The 18,137-nt window shown below is 36.7% G+C and overlaps 1 protein-coding gene across 1 annotated transcript in view; it reads left to right on the forward strand.

Moving 5' to 3' along the window:
* Positions 1-8,189: 8,189 nt before the first annotated feature.
* SI (sucrase-isomaltase) overlaps positions 8,190-18,137 on the forward strand; it is a 132,996-nt gene continuing 123,048 nt past the window's right edge. Inside the window, exons 1-2 of the mRNA XM_083364319.1 lie at positions 8,190-8,297; positions 17,273-17,390. Of these exons, the coding sequence (XP_083220445.1) occupies positions 17,273-17,390 (118 nt within the window). The 5' untranslated portion in view covers positions 8,190-8,297. The remainder of the gene's footprint in view (positions 8,298-17,272; positions 17,391-18,137) is intronic.

Below are 18,137 nucleotides of genomic sequence, written 5' to 3' on the forward strand. Positions count from 1 at the left end.
TCATTTATTTTGGGAAAATAAAAACACAATGTAGAAGAAATAAAAATAATAAAAAATAAAACAATAATTCCCTCACAGCCGCTCAGCAACAACACATACTCCATTTATTTGTTGGTTTAATTAATATAATTAATTAATTAGTATAAATGTTGTTGTATAATCCCACAGACTTACCTTTACTGATTTCAAATTAAAGACAAAAATGAAAAGAATGATTCATCAGTATCATAATATCTGCTTCTTTGTTTGTTTGATGTCTTCTAGTTTGTTTTGACCTGTGATGACTACTAGGATTTTGTCCCTGCAGTTTGCTTGGCAATTTTTTTTGCCAAGAGAGAAAGTAACTGGTTTAAGTAACTGTTTCTAAGGTAGGACAAGAACTTATGGTTTCAGGGTGCTTAGTTTTGTGCCTTAACAACTGCACCAAATTTCAAAGCATTAGATAATGTAAATATTCTGGCCCAAAATCCTATCATTTTAATATTTTACAGCAAACCATCAAAGCAAAAAAAAAAAAGTGTTAGAAACTAGTCGAAATCCAGAACACAAGTCTATAAACTATCTTGTTCTGTAAAATATATTTGTCAAAATGTCCAAATGTAACTGTAATGTATTGGCTTTAATTGTTTTAAATCACTTGCTTAATGTCTGATCACTTGCTTAATGTCTGACTTAAATTTCTCTGTTATGTAACAGTTGCTGTTACTGAAAGCCAGACTGGCTGTCTCCAAGCTGATAATTAGGCTTGGGGCAGGAAACTGTTACTTTAAACCTATTAGTTGACACTTAGAGGCCAACAGTATAAATAGCTGTGCAGCAGGCATTAGGGCTGTTTCTGTTCTGAGTTAATAAACTTGTTTGTTGTTTCAACACTTCGTCTCGCTTAATGCCTAAAGAACCGAAGATATTACAGTAACTTTACTAAATGAGAGATATTAATACTGAATATTCATATCAAAACTCACAATACTGGAAAACCCTGCCCTGCATTCTTTAAATACATTTAGAAACATGATACAACCAGGGGTTAAAAAAAGAAAATGACACAAAATACAAGTAGAGAGCTTTGCCCACTGCTCTCTTCCACATACCATTAAGTCATGAATGTTATGAATATCCAGATTAAATAGTAATCAATATACCACCAAGCTTCTGTAAAAACAAAATATAGTCACTTTATGCATCTTCTGAATCACAGTTCTGCTTATGCGGATGATAAAATGGTTTACTTTCTTCTATTTCTTTTATGTTATTATCCCATATTTTACTCTCCATAGAGACTCATTATTCTCCTTACCTTCTAACACAAAGGAGAAGTAATTGATTGAATTTCTCCAAGTCCATGAACTGGTAGATGAGGCAACCCCCCCCCCCAAAGTGTAGCTGCTTGATTTTGTGTTTTTCTTTTGACAAAAGTCAACCAAACCGCAAACCGTTATTCTGTAGGAGTTGTTTTGGGAACCAAGGAGTAGCAACTGGAAACTTTGCTTTGCTGAACTCTCTCTCTCTCTCTCTCTCTCTCTCTCTCTCTCTCTCTCTCTCTCTCTCTCTCTCTCTCTCACACACACACACACACACACACACACACACACAGACACACACACTCAATCTGAACACTGAAGCAATAGAATCATACAGAAAGAGAAGGACGTACTCTGAGAAAAGAAACACACCTATGGTGTGGTATTCAATGGGATCACAGTGCATGTAAATCTTCTATCTTGTGACATTCTTTGTGGTAGGATTCCAGATCCGAGGGCCTGCCACGATTCATTGCACTCTATTGTTTACAATAGATCTGTGTATTCTAAAAAAGCAGTAAAAATAAAATTATGTAGCTAACTGCATCAGAAACCAGCTCTACAGGGATATAAATTTTTATTCATTCCAAAAATATATTTTCTTGTTTGTGTGTGTATACATATTTGAGTCACTTTTGATTCCTGGGAACTGCCTGAACTAGTCCCTGCAGTTTTCTTGGCAAGGTTTTTGAAAAGAGTTTTGTCATTGCCTTCTTTCTATGGCTGAGAGAGACAGTCACATCAAGGTCAACCAGTTGGCTTTGTGCCTACAGCAAGACTAGAATTTCCAGTCTTCCAATTTCTAGTCTGGTGTCTTAACTACTACACCAAACTGGCTCTCTATGATCTTGTTACCTTTTTTTAAACCAAGTGCTTAATATTTCAACTGTGTTAGACACATGGTCTCTCCCACCAGTTGTGTTCAGTGGCTTCCTCCAGTCATGAAGGCAGCAGGAAAATACGGTAACTTGTTTTGAAAACTGTTGCCCATGCAGTAATTATCTTACTGTCTTAAAATCAAGCTGATAGAGCTGGACAAGACCATAGTTATAGCAGGTGGTATCAGAAACTCTGCAGTTACTGTTCTATAAAATTAATGAGTTGCATTTCACTGCAGGTCAGCTGAGTCATTAATTATTGTAGAATTCTTTCAAAAAGGGCAATGTTGTGATCTTTCTTTTTTCTTTTTAACACTCATGATCTTATTCCCCCTCTGTGTGGGTTAAAAGTAGTTTTTGATTAGTTCCAAGCAGTATGTTCCAACTATCTCTATTCCAACACCTTCCCTTGAAGTCCTACTAGAAAAAAAAGTTCATGGAATTTTATTTATGGCTGTATTTGTTCTTTTAAAATGTTTATATTCTGTCTATCATGCTAAGCATATCCAAGTAATGTACAAAATTAAAAATACTATTTAATACAATGGCATACAAGAAATAACAAACCATGGAATATAGTGTATGCCCTTAAAAACCAGGTGGCAGCCTCGTGAAGTTTCAAATGCCAAAAATAACATCAGCATTTCTAGAATAATAACTTGACTCTATTTATTTATTTGTTTGTTTGTTTATATCTAGCCTTTGTGATTTTTTTAAAAATCATCTCAAGATCGTGAAGATATCTAATACTCCTTCCTACTCCCATTTTCCCCACAAGAAAACACTTTGAGGTGAATTGGGCTGAGAAAGATTGATTGGCTTAAGATCATCCAGTCAGTTTTCATGCCTAAAGTGAGACTACAACTCATAAGCTTCTGGTGATTGGCCCAAAGTCACCAGCCTATCTTTGTGCCTAAGGTGGGACTACAACTCACAAGCTTCTGGTGATTGGCCCAAAGTCACCAGCCTATTTTTGTGCCTAAGGTGGGACTACAACTCACAAGCTTCTGGTGATTGGCCCAAAGTCACCAGCCTATTTTTGTGCCTAAGGTGGGACTACAACCCCGGAGTTTCTGGTTTCTAGCCTGGTGCCTTTTATCTATAGCCATAAAAAGACTGCTGTTCTGTGACTCGTAGTCCTGTAATATAAAGCATAGCAAGAATAGCTAGCAAACTTGCCAATCTCTTTTAGTGATTAAAATAACCCCAACTTTAGCATAAACACAAATGAAGGGGTAGAGACTTTGGAGCATTTAGCAGGATTGTATGTACAAATACATTCTGAAAAAGTGAAGATTTTAAAGCAGGAGAAGCAAATTCTGAAACTCATACAAACATGGCAAATAAAGTTAAGCTGCATATTTTGTTTTGATTTTACTTCTTTTATAACTAATTAATTGGATCACATTGGTATAATCTCAGCTAGGACTGAAGGTAATGATCAGCAAATTTAGATCTTGCTGAACTTTGTACCTCAGTTTATAACACTGTTTATCTGCAAGAATATATGAAAGCTTAGTTACCCTGGTGAGTAAATGAGATCAAATCTGTAATATGCCACTCAATCTTCATTAGAAGGGAAATATTCTTATTTTCTATAGTTATGAATATACCCAGAGAAAACTATCCAAACATCAAAGTTATTTCATGATAATTTTCATTTTAACCTTGAGCTCCGTAAGTGTTTGTTTGTTTGTTTGTTTGTTTTGGAAAATAAGAACAGAAGATGGTCATAGCCCAATGCTTTGATCAAGAGAATGGTGATTTATGTAGCTTAATAGTAAGCTGTTATGTTATACCCTCTCTTGGGTGTAGGTTAGAGATGGCAGATAGCAACGATATCAGTTTGTTTTCCATTCCGATAGGTTATATTTCTTGTGGAAACTATTTTGCAAGTAGGAAATTATAGATGAGATGAGTGGCATACAAGTCAAATAAGTAAATAAACTCCTAGTTCCCCATAACAATTCTTGCAACATTATTGACATGTCTCATGGCCCCCAAAATCTATGATCATGATAAATGTTTTATCAGTGAGGGTATCATACATTTGCCTAATGCCCATATCATATCAGCAACCCTTGATAAATCTTCGTTGTCTTTGCACTAATAACAAAACAAATATTCACACTGATTAAGGGTTAAATATAATATCAAAGCTCAAAGGACTCTTCTGTTCTGTTAAGGAAATGAAGATACATAAAAAGGTCTGATACCTGTCTTAGTAGACCCTTTTGGATTGGAGGAACTCACAGTTTTTAGTTCCAAAGTCTACTTGAGAATTGTTAAGCCAGCCATTCATAAAATGAAAATAGGTGGACAAAAGTGAAACACAGATAATTTATTTTTATGGGAGGGAACATGATTATTATATATTTATTATAATAAACTAATAATAAATATATTAAATATAAAATAATAGGTTAAAATAATTCAATTTTAAAATAGAATGCACATTTAAGTATTTGCCTGCTCCTTCATCAACCAATAGGAGTAATGATGATATCTGATGGTGCCTCATACTTAGGAAAGTATTTTCTGGAGATATGAAAAAGTCCATGAGAAATAGACAAGAAGGCAAAGATGTATGGAGAAGCACCTGTTCCAGCAGTAGCAGTTCATCATGACATAGATCTGTTGTTATGCCAAAGAGTAATACCAAAGAGTACACTATGATCACTTAGATGTCACCCAAACTTAACTAAAGACGTTATCCTATAGAATATAGATGGTACGGTTCAATCCTAATGATAACTGATAGGGTCAGTCTTTTTTCATAAAATTTCTGTAAGTCTGATATCTGTACTTCTATGGATGGATAAATAGCACATAATGGTTTTCCTTCAGTCCTACTATCTAAAGAAAAGAAGTTCTCATGCTTGCTTGCTCAAAGTAGATGATCAAAATGATGGTATGAAGCCTTCTTACTCAATATCTTTACACGAATTAAAAACTAAAATGTACTAGTGAACAACTGTAGATTGCATTATATTTTACTATAAGAATTGAAGAAACCAGATTCATTAGCTTATAGAGTCACCTCATGGTGATATGGAGGCAAACAAATTTAATAAATAAAAGATAAATATCCCCATCCATTTATTTTCATGATTTTAAGACAGCCAGTTGTTAAGGAATTTGTTGTGCAGAGGTCTCCTTGTGCTACCAAAGAGTTGCACAGACAAGGAAGGGTACTGAGAGTAGTAAAAGTCACACAAGAATACACTGAGTTATAAAAACAAAAAGTAGTTTACTTTTGAGGTGGTGTAAGAACAAAAATGCACAGTCAAAAATAAACAGTCCAGGTCATAAACAATAGCAACAGTCCAAGCTACAAAGTCTTCTTACTGGTCCAGAGGTCAATACACAGTTCAGGTTACAACAGTAGTAAACCAACAGCAGAGCAAAAACAGTAACAGTAGATATCAGTGAATTCAGAGAGAGAGAGAAGCTACGTTCTTAGCTTCCTCTTATGGCCATGAGAACACTTACACACCCATTGGCCAATTAACAACTTAAAGACATAACAACATCATGGTTAATATATTTTCAACCCAACATTGTAGGCTAACACCATATGCCTAACACCAGTGTTGCTCAGCCTAACCTTCATTATAAGTTTGTGATGATAATAAAATGAATAGGGATGTAGGTTCTCCTAAATTGGTTTACACGGGGAAAAAAAAGTCTGAAAAATATGTTCACTGGGGGGAAATCAAAATCATATTTGGATCACTTAATTCTAGGGAAACATAATTTGACATTTGTTCCAATTTGTTTTAGAGTACAGCTACATTTGAATGCATCAAAAACTCTACTGCTATTCCTTTCTTGAGAATGGACCCAGGAGATCAGGGCATATTTTAATGTACATATTACACTGAAATTTTGTAATGAAAAATTCATAAGGCTTATCATTGTCACCATATTAACTTAGAAATATTTAATATTCAACTGGGAACTTTCAAGAGAAATACAAAAGAGCTGCACAGAATTGTTCTCCTCAGAAAATTTGATAGAAAATATAGTAGTGTTTCCCTATACAAAGTAAGTTATAAAGGCTTGTAGTCCATCCAAGAATTAATTAACTCCATCTTCATTCATTGTTTTATGCCTGAAACTATTGACAGCAATGTCAACTGTTTAAATAGCATATGAATATGTGGAGGGTAAATTGAAGCGTACACAATTGAAGTTAGCAGTATGATGAGATGGGATGGGATATTAAGGATATTAAACTAATGTAAATAATTTTTGATGTCTCTTCTCTTTCCTGCCCATAACAGAATGTTTAGAATAACAATTCCAATCTCTAGATCTGTTTTGAGGATTTGCAGGTTGCTGCACTATCCAGGTTCCTAGCTTGGATAGAAAACTTCTCTTCCATAAACTTAAGTTCATCTGAAGATCCAGGCTACTGTTTCTGAATACCCAAAACCAGGACTCCTGGTTGTGTGGAAAGATCTTTTGATTTGCAGGGATATATATATATATATGGAGTTTCTTGTGTTACTCATCCTCTGCACAATTATTCAGTGATTGAGACTAGTACTTATGACTGCTGCAGGACAAATAGGGTGATAAGAATGGATCAACCTAGGCACCATGTAGATCCAGTAGGATCTTGATATTTGTTCTGGGAATTTTTCAATCATCTAGTTCTGTGGTCCCCAACCCCCCATCTGTGGACCAGTACCAGGCTGCAGGATGCCAGCAACCAGTCCACACAAACAAGCAAAGCCCCATCTGCGGGATGCAGGCAGCACACAAAATCATGCACCCTCTGTTCCGTGGAAAAACCTCTCTCCATGGAACCAGTCCTTGGTTTTAGGCACCTCTGATCTAGTAGGCAGATCTTTTTGGACACCTCTGATCTACTAGGCAGATCTAAAAATTATCCAGTTTGTCATTTGAAGCAGAAAATGACCACACTGTTAACATGATAGTTATATCAACAACCTATTTCTGTTAACCAATATTGCTTAGTTTCTAGGTTTATTGAGAAGCTTAGGAACACTGGATAGGGAAGAATAAAAGAGAACTTAGCCAAGCGTATGTATAAGTTCAAGTTCAAATATACTTACTATGATAGTAAGATAGGCAGAATACTCTTACATGCCTTCTCTTATTGCATGCTTTCCCAATTGACAACTTTTCAGGTTTAGGATTCTATTCTCCTTATATGGGAAGAAATTACTGGTAGCTGTGATTGTTTCGTATACCACTGCTGACCAAGTGACTGATATTTGCCAAGTTCTAACTCTTACTGGGCAGGGTACATAGTGGAAACTTGGGCAATGCCTTGCCATGTTATCTTGGATTCTTTCTGGTTTGTGGATTCAGATGAAGTGAATAGGGTGCTCTCCTGCCTCTTCTGAAATGAATTCATGCCCCTTTTGTCTCTTCTGGAGTTTATGGACTTAGAAGAATTTATGGACTTGGAAGTAGTCAACAGCTCACTGTGAAAGGGGATATTTTCTACTGTTTTGAAAAAAAAATGTAATGCATTTCCTTTTAAAGTCCCCACCTTATATCCTGTTGTTTATCTCCAACATTCACTTTTTAGGGAAGAATATTGCAGCAGTATGGGAAGACAAACTAAGAATGTCTAAGAAGAGACAAATTATCTGATTCCTTAACAGTACATTTTCAGTCCTGGCCATGAGACAGAAGTGAAACTGGTTGTATTAGGATATGACCTTTATTGCAATCTAATTGCAGGGAATGTGGCTTTCTCTTTGGAAAAAAAAAGTTTTCTTGAATGAAGGAGAAATTATTGATTTTTTTAAAAAAAAAATAGCAAAAAAAGAAGTATTTGGGCAATGGCTGATTTTCTTGGCATAAGTTCCATGAGCTTTTACTTAGATTAGAACTATTATCATGATCAACTCTTTCTCAGTATAAATTACAAATATTTAAAGCTGTGAAGTTCAGTAGATACTGTAATAGTTGAGAAATATCCTTCCTACATTTCTCTTGTAAAAAAAAACACAGAATGTAACACAATGACAAATCAAAAAGGTTTGGTTCTTGCTGTACAACCATCTAATTTATATCTTGTGTAAAAATCAGCATCAATACAAAACAGATCCTTTGAAACCCAAGCCCCATAATTCAGGTAAGATAATTAGATGATTTTAGGAGTATTTAAAGGATATTTAAACAAATATTTGTTAATTAGATGAGAATGTTTTGCTGATCTAGGGTGTTATAGAAACTTCTGCTTTTCACTTTCTGCAATATGTAACCTTAGTAAGTAAATCTTTGTCCATTTCTAACTGGAGGATTTTCTCAGACTAAAAAGTAAACTTATTATAATTGACCTTTTCTATTAGGCTTTAACATGTATTATTACTCTTAAATTTTGTTGAATATATTTTGTTAAAGTGACCTTAGGAGCAAGGTCTTATTAGTAGCTTTGCAAAAGTATTTATTTTGCATTTGGATAAACCTAACACAACTGATCATCTATTTATAAGGAGAAAGGATACAATTAGGGGGTGGGTAGAATTACCTATGTAAATTCCAAGGCAGAAGGTTGAATATTGCCACAAAAAGCAAAAGTGGAAAGGTGAGAATTTACACAGAGGGCTCATAACTGTATTTTTAAATGTGCTGATGGTGATCATATTATTTTACACTGCAATCTGAATCAATTGTTCATTTTTGTATTGCTTTTGCTCTTGTATTACAAAGGCTTGATCTTCTGAAAGGCTCTAAGTTTTTCAACTTCCACTTTCTGATTAACAGTTTTCACTTATATATTTGTAGCTCAGGGTTGAAATTCAGGGTCCTTGGTGTTCTCTTAGCTTGGTTGTTTTCTTGCATTTCATCACCCAAACTAGGCAAGATTACCAGTGCTCATAGGGAGTGGGTTTGCACTTCATCTTATATTCTAGTGGCTTGCCCTGTCAGTGTTGGTGGAAGTGGTCTTGGCTCTTCTTTGATTGGCCTACTTGCTCTAAGCTAGTTTGGGAGTTCCTTGATTGGGGTATTGATTACTTCTTCATTATTAGTCTGATGTTAATATTGGTGTTAGTCAAGGACGTGGTGGTTCAGTGGGTTAGGACGCTGAGCTTGTCGATCAAAGGTTGGCAGTTTGGTGGGTTGAATCCCGAGTGCCACGTAACAGAGTGAGCGCCTGTTACTCGTCCCAGCTTCTGCCAACCTAGCAGTTCGAAAGCACATAAAAATGCAAGTAGAAAAATAGGGACCACTACGGTGGGAAGGTAAAAGCGTTCCGTGCACCTTCGGCGTCTAGTCATGCTGGCCACATGACCACGGAGATGTCCTCGGACAAGCGCTGGCTCTTTGGCTTTGAAACGGAGATGAGCACCAGCCCCTAGAGTTGGAAATGACTAGCACGCATGTGTGGGGGAACCTTTACCTTTACCTAATATTGGTGTTAAACTCTGCTCGTCTGGGTTTGTTTCCTGATGTGGGGGGGTTGTTTGGGTCTTTTTATTCCCTTTTTGGCTTGTTGATTGTCTCTTTTCAATGGTGCCTATTGATGGCCAATTTGCCAGAATGCACAGGCCTCCAGGAATTCTCTATTGTTTTTGGATTTGGCTTGGTCTACGATAGTCACAGTTTTCCAGTTGAAACTATGATTAAGTCTGTTGTGAAATTAGGGAGTTTTCGTCATGTCTTCTGCTTCCTAGTTGGTGTTTGTGGATCACTCTACTAGTCTTCATCTGTTTGCACAGATGACTCCTGTCCTTTTCTTCTGGGTTTTTTTTTTTTGGTTTATTTAGGACATTTTGGAGGACTTTAGTTGGCTTAAGTGCTATGCTAATTAGCAGATAGAAGACCCCCCCCCCCCAGCAATCAACACCTAGATGAGCAGAGATTAATATCAAGATTAAACAATATCCCAATCAAGGAGATGCCAAAAAAGCTAACGGAAAAAAGATCAATCAAAGAACCCCCAAGACCACCCCCACCAGCACTGATAGGGCAATCCTCCCAAATATAAAATAAGAGCAAACCCATTTCCTGTCAGCAATGATAATGTTACCTAGTTTGGATAAAGAAATGTCTGTAGGAAAACAACCAAGCTCAGAAAGCACCAACAACTCTTCATAACAAGTCAAGTCAAGTCAAGCTGTCTAATAGTATTCAATCAGTTTCATTAGAAATAACAAAAGGAAACCTTTCTACTTAATCCAAGGACCTGTGCCTGAATTTATGTCTTTCAATTAAGTATAATCCAAATATACCTAAAGCTCTGAATTCTAGGTTAAATGCACACTGGGAGCAGCTAATAGGAAAGCTGCATACATTTCTCCGAAGTCCTGTAAAGCTATAAAACCAATCTTAAAGTTGCTGGAAAATATCCAAGTGTCCTTAATATTGACTGTAGTGGCATTTCTATATGTAGCATGCTGGCAATGCTTTAATTCGTTGTGGAAATCATTTGCAATGGATTTTTTTTTCTAATTTATATATACTTTTTCATTAAAAAAACATTTGCTTAATATTGGAATCCTCCCTGCCTTTTCTGCTTCCATTTTGTTCTAAAAAAAGGTAAAAGATAACATTTAAAGGGTCAAAAGGACAAATAAAATTTGTAGATAAAGAAAGGGGAATGAAAATTTGGAAGCCAAAATGAAGCAGCACATAATAATGAAAAGGTAATGTTTGTTCTTTAAAACACAATTAGACACATAAAAGAATAGGCTGAATGCCTGACATGCAGTAAGAGAGGAAATAAATAAATTGTCCTGGTGGAAAACAACAACACAATTTGTAAAGTAACATTGGATTTAGATGGATTACCATGCCTCTAGAGCCATTTTCAGAGGTTTGTTGAAACATTCCCATTGGCAGAAGGGAAGGTAATAAAAATCAGCCAGATAATAGATATAATCACACAAGCTTCATCTATTTTGTACACATCATGCCTGCATATTCCCCACTCCCAATAGACATTGCTGCCCTGAATGATGGGATATTCTTCAAGAAGAATTCCCTGACTATAAGGACTATTAAGGAATGGACAGCCTGTCCCTGTCTGCTGAAGTTTTGGGTGCTCCATCACTGACGCTTTTTAAAGAAAAGACTGGAGACCCTTTTGCCCAGAATGATGTGAAGATTCCTGCCTGGGCAGGAGGTTGAACTAGAAGGTCCCTCCCAACCCCATGATTTTACAAATTTTCTCTGTCCTCCAAGAACTCCATCTGAAAAGATGAGCTGACAGACAGAGGAAAGTAAGCCATCTTTATTATTGTTAGTTTGTCACATGGCCAGATGTTCAGACTGGGTTTGGCATTTTTGTCCACCTTCCCAAGGACTTGGGACAGGCAAATGTTGATGTTTGATTACCTTTAAAGGTATCATTGCAAGATGTAAGCTGTTCCAAGTAAAGCTGCTTTTTGCAATTGACTAATGGTGAATTTGTCAATGCCTATGGTGTTCAAGTGATGCTCAGTTGTTTTTGGATTTCACCTAAGTCTCAGACACCTACTACTGCAGATATTACCTTTCTTTGCTTTCTTTTTCCATAGTTGTTCTATTTCTATTTGCAGCTAGTGGACCGAAACGACTTTATCCAGACTTTTTTTTGTCTTTCTTATTGACGGTTATTAAATCTGTGAGTTATGTGGCAAGTGCTTGCCTGCTTGAATTCTGAAGTCCAAGAACACTTTCACTTACTTTGTCATGCCACTGTTTCAAGTCACTCTGTGCAATATTCTTACAACAGCTTATCAAGTGGTCCACTGTTTCTTTAGCTTCTTAGCAGAGGTAACACATGCTGTCTGTTACTGTCTTCTCAATTCTGGATTTCTGTGCATTTGTTCTTCAGGCTTGGTCTCATGCAACCAGAAGTACCCCTCTGCCTCTATGTTCAACTTGCCTAATCTTAGCCACTGCCAAGTCTCTTGCTTGCTTTGTCTACTATTTTATTTTTATTGTACTGTCCATGTATCTCTTTTCTGTTCTTCCTTTGTTCTTTGTTACAAGCCAGTTTGGTCTCACCAGTACTCAGTAAACCTTCCTGGTATACTAGCTTGAGTGCATCTTGAGACTCAGTTTGGCAAAGGCACCAGGTGAGAAAAAGGGAGACTGGGAGTTCTAGTCATTCCTTAGGCATGAAAACCAGCTGGATGACTTTGTGCCAGACCCACCCACTCTCTTGGCTCAACCCACCTCACAAGGTAGTTGCTGTGGGGAAAATAGGAGGAGGAAGGACCATTAGGTATGTTTGCAGATTGAATTATTTCTTAAAATAACAAAGGTAGGATATACATAAAGTAAATAATTAGAAGGATTAAAAAAATCTTAGCCAACAATTCTTATTTACATTTTCTCACTCTAACAGGTACCTATGACTGTTTATACTAATCAACAGGTGACAATAGCATTGAAAGAAAAGCAGTGATAAAAAAAACATTAATACTGTTGCAGGCTACTTGAAACTCTGCTTTCTGAACCTTTATAAAATGTTAATGATTTTATACTGAGGTTCATTGCAGAAATGCTGATAAGAAAAGCAAAAGTCCAGGGAGAATAAGAAAGTGGATTGATAGTGCAGATTGTAGCATGGCAAAAAGCAAAATTGATCTACAGGTACTCTGTACTTGTACGTCTTAAATGCTGCGTGACAGACACCTAGGATAAAAAAAAATTATTAATTAACTAGCCATTCCCTATCTGCAGCAGTTAAAAGTAACCAAGCAATCTGCCTGTATATGCCTAACTTCAAATGACAGCCTAGTTAAAATATAATATAGTACATTGATAGCAGGTCAGTATATAACAAGAGGCTACAAAGTAAATGATTCCTTTCACAGAACCATCTAGCAGTCTTACGTGGAGGAAAACAAGAGCCTTTATTGGTATGTATTTTTAAAGAAATCATGTTTGTTCAGTTTCACTAGTGTTCAAAATAGCCAGTGTATACCCCAGTTGGTGTAATTCACATAAAAAGAGAATATTAATGTGATCCTCTTTCATTTGAAACTCTGAGGACATTGCTTGGTCACCAATAACCATTCTCTACTGGAAATAATGTAGATGTAACTTGATGTCACACTGTCTTTTTTTCAAAAACATTTTTTAATACTTCATAGTTTCGGTATCTCCTCATAGGTAACCTAGCCTATAGAAAATCTGCATGTTTATCAACTATAGGATTTAAAAAAAAAATTCTTATATTTATGCTCAGAAAATGAAATTCAAGGGAGGAGTGTACTAAATGAATCAAAACTCTGTTTTGTAATTCTTTAGCTAAGAAATGTATGTTGTAATAATGAGAGCAGGAAATCCCTCCAGATCCAAAAGCATTGTATAACTTTATTGTATAACTGTTATCCTAAGGCTACTGACTCTTGAGTTGCAAAAATCTGTACAGCAGCAGAGACAGACAGAAAATTCTACCACTTTGCTTCCAGCTGGTGGTCAATCAGAGTTTTGCAGCCTTAATAATATCCTAACTAGGTACTGAGATGAGTTGTTGGAGAGAAAAAAAATGATTCCAAAATTAAGGACAAAATAAATTTCAGGAAAGAGAAATGAGACTTATAGGCATGTAGTCATGGGCCAAGATGAATGAAAGTATTGGGAAAACAAGCAAAGGGATAAAATGCAGAAATGGAAGAGTGACTGTAATGTATAAAAATTGGATTTCCTTGCTGTGTTGAAATGCTGTGTTGAAATGCAATATAATTTATGCTATAATTTTGCTCACATTCTTCTGTTCTTAAAGCTCTAGTCACATCCCTTAAAGTAATGTTTACACACACACACACACACACACATATATATATATATGTGTGTGTGTGTGTGTGTGTGTGTGTATGTATGTATGTGTATGTATGTATGTGTATGTGTATGTGTGTGTGTATTTACACTTGATCAATACTTTATTTATGATCTTTAAACCTTCACTATAATTCATAACAGTTTGCAAGTATAGCCAAACCTGGGGGGTGGGGGTGGGAAGAAACCTCAAAGCCAATATGTTTATTTCATTGCTGAAACAGTTGAACATTTGGAATGCTTTAAAGACTAATTTAAATAAAGTTGGATAAATTCTCAATAGCAAAGAAAAAAATGTAGCTCCTCTTACCCTGTTAAGCAAAATCAAGCAAAGCAAAGGATTATCTAACTGATTCCTTATTGTTCTAAATCAGTGATGTCAAACCTTTTAGAGACCGAGTGCCCAAACTGCAACCCCAAACCCACCAATGTATCGTTGGGTGCCGGATGGGCATGGCCCATCACTACCAGATGGATTTGTAGCTGGCTGACTGGCCATACTCAGCGTGTGGTCCTCAATGGAACCACATCTACATGGAGGGAAGTATGTAGTGAGGTGCTCCAGGGCTCTGTTCTGGGCCCAGTGCTCTTCAACATCTTCATCAACGATTTGGACGAAGGGATAAATGGGGAACTCATCAAATTTGCAGACAACACCAAGCTGGCAGGAACAGCCAACACTCCAGAAGACAGGCTTAAGATACAGGAGGATCTGGACAGACTTGAACACTAGGTGCTATCTAACAAAATTAAATTCAATGGTGAAAAAAGTAAGGTTCTACTTTTAGGCAAGAAAAACCAAATGTACAGGTATAGTATAGGTGGTACCTTGCTCAATAGTAGTAACTGTGAGAGGGATCTCAGAGTCCTAGTGGACAATCACTTCAATATGAGCCAGCAGTGTGCTGCAGCTGCTAAAAAAGTCAACACAGTGCTAGGCTGCATTACTAGAGGGATAGAATCAAGATCACGTGAAGTATTAATACCACTTTACAATGCCTTGGTAAGGCCACACTTGGAATGCTGCATCCAGTTTCGGTCACCACGATGTAAAAAAGATGTTGAGACTCTAGAAAGAGTACAGAGAAGAGCAGCAAAGATGATTAGGGGACTGGAGACTAAAACATATAAGGAATGGCTGCTGGAATTGGGTATGTCTAGTTTAATGAAGAGAAGGACGAAGTGGGGACATGATAGCAGTGTTCCAATATCTCAGGGGCTGCCACAAAGAGGAGGGACTCAAGCTATTCTCCAAAGCGCCCAAAGGCAGGACAAGAAGCAATGGATGGAAATTAATCAAGGAGAGAAGCAACCTAGAACTAAGGAGAAACTACCTGACAGTTAGAACAATTAATCAGTGGAACAACCTGCCTCTAGAACAAGGGTCTTCAAACGTGGCCCTTTGATGACTTGTGGACTTCAGCTCCCAGAATTCCTCAGCCAGGCATGCTGGCTGAGGAATTCTGGGAGCTGAAGTCCACAAGTCATCATAGGGCCAAGTTTGAAGACCCCTGCTCTAGAAGCTGTGAATGCTCCAACACTGGAAGTTTTTAAGAAGAGACTGGACAGCTATTTGTCTGAAATGGTATAGGGTTTTTTGCCTGAGCAGGGGGTTGGACTAGATGACCTCCAAGGTCACTTCCAACTTTATTATTATTATTATTATTATTATTATTATTATTATTATTATTATTATTATTATTATTATTATTATTATTATTATTATTATTATTATTATTTGCTGGGAACCTGCTGCTTGTGCAGCCGGGTTGAGAAATTAGCTGCTGGTGAAGCTGGGCAGAGGCTGCTCCTGCCCAGGTTTGGTGCCCATGAAAGAAGGACACAGAGATCTCTCGGGGGAAGGGCTCCGCTGCTCCTGGGATGCACTCTCAACCTGGGATGCACTCTCAACCTGGGATGCACTCTCAACCACTAGGAGCAGTGGACCTTGCTTATTTATAGTAAAAGCAACCAATCATATTTTATTATTGTTCAAATAGACCAATCATGATTACACATGTGTTCTTCTAAACTATCCTGAAAGGACATTGGTGTAAATAGTAGATTCAAATACAGTAATGACCAATCATCTGCAGGGGGCGTCAGAATTTGCCTTATATGGAATAGCCAATGGTGTGAAGGAATTCTGTGATTATGCCCTTATCTGGCTGTAGCCAATGACATCTCTCCTAGGTTTCTTTGTTTTCTAGGTTTCTTGGTTTACTTCCTTATACATGGTTCACTGAAGACTTTCCATGGTAGAAAAGTACTAGCCAGAAAAGTACTAGCCAGCTTCATGTATAGGAACAGAGATCATGGTTATTCCAACAATTATTATTATTATTATTATTATTATTATTATTATTATTATTATTATTATTATTATGTGTATCTACAGTGTTAACGGCAGACTGAGTGGGACTAAAAAGTTCAATCAATCAATTCCAACTTTGCAAGATCTTTTTTTTTCCCACGAGAACTTAAAATTGATTGATTGAAACTTCTTTTTTGCACATGGCGGTGGAGACCTAAAGCGAAAGGGTTTTATAAAACCCAGCTAGGACTGGGGCGACAGCACACGTGCCCATAGAGAAGGTGCCATAAGACTGTCTGTCAGATATGGGCATAATTCCTAAGATTACTAAGCAATCCCTATCCTTAAGTACTATATTTCAGCCAAGATGAGAACCTGCTAACATTTATTTCTTATAAATCTCAAGCTAAAGGGCTGTGGTGGCACAGTGGCTAGAATGCAGTATTGCAGGCTAATTCTGCTGACCCGCTGATTGCCAGCATTTTGGCAGTTCAATCCTCACCAACTCAAGATTGGCTCAGCCTTCCGTCCTTCCGAGGTTGGTAAAAGGAGGACTCAGATTGTTGGGGGCAATATGCTGACTATGTAAACCATTTAGAGAGAGGACTGTAAAGCATTGTGAAGTGGTACATAAGTCTAAGTGCTATCACTATTGCTAAAGGGTTTTTTTATTGGTAAGTTTTATTCTAGATTCTGGTTGGTTTCTTTTAGCAGTTTCTGTGTATGTGTAATGTGTGCATGTACATTCAGTAAGTTTTTCTTCAATGATTGTCAACTGGAAGAAAGGGATTAACAACACAGGAAAAAAAACCTACACATATAAATGTGATTTTACTTTTATTGAAAGAAGAGGTCTACATCTCAACCCTTGAGAGAAGCTTTAGTGATGAAAAATTAACCTCTTAAAATGCTGCTTTGAAAAAGGTTATTATTATTTAAAATAAACACTTAAATGTTTTCTTGCAAGTTGTGTGATAAAGTTGTGTGATTAATATCTTTTTCTCTCTTTTTCTGTCTAGATGGGAAAGAAGAAATTTACTGGATTAGAAATCTCCCTGATCACTTTCTTCCTTTTGCTACTCATTGTAACCATCACTTTGATTGCACTTCTAGCAACAGGTTATTCTGGTCTTAAAGGTAATAGTTCACAATTCCTTGCCTTATAGCCAGAAGAATGCTTCAATGGGTACACAAGATCTTTTTAAATAATACTTAAATATTTCCCACATGATTTTCAGATAGGTGTGGACATTTAATTGTGCCTTAGGTTAAGCCTTTGTGTTTCTTCTGCCTTTGATCATTTACCATTTTGAAATATGAAACCCATTGGAATTAGAGTAGGGTAGGTATATTGGAGTTAAAAATTCAAAACAGAACCCATCAAAATTCTCCCCAAGTCCCAGTCTCATCTAGGTATGATGCAATTCCATCTATTTCATGAACTCCCCCCAAGTGTTAAATGGAGTCCATCAAAAGTGGTCTTGTCCATTCTAAGTCATAAAAAAGAATATTTCCCTACTTGCACCTATCCAAGATACATATATCCTCCAGTTATTCTTTTTTTTTCCTGCTATGTTCCCATATGGTTGTCTTACCTGGTCTTCACTCTCTACGTGAGACAGTCTAAAATAGTGTTTCCCTTGTTAAGTAACTAATGAGCTATAGCAATTTTACCAGCAATACAATCTGACTCACTTTCTGACCATTTTGCAATGGCATTACCTACAGGGTTGGATCAGCTTGGCAGCTATTAACCAATTTAAGCTGACTTTAGGTATCTTATAACCTTCTAGTTCTTGGGTACTGTCTCTGGTCATTATATTCTGAGCAATAGAAGAATCCAGGTACTTCAAAGTAGATTATCTAACAGTAAATATCAACCAA

Source organism: Vipera ursinii (genome assembly GCF_947247035.1).
Source record: "Vipera ursinii genome assembly, chromosome: 5".
Classification (NCBI taxonomy): domain Eukaryota; kingdom Metazoa; phylum Chordata; class Lepidosauria; order Squamata; family Viperidae; genus Vipera; species Vipera ursinii.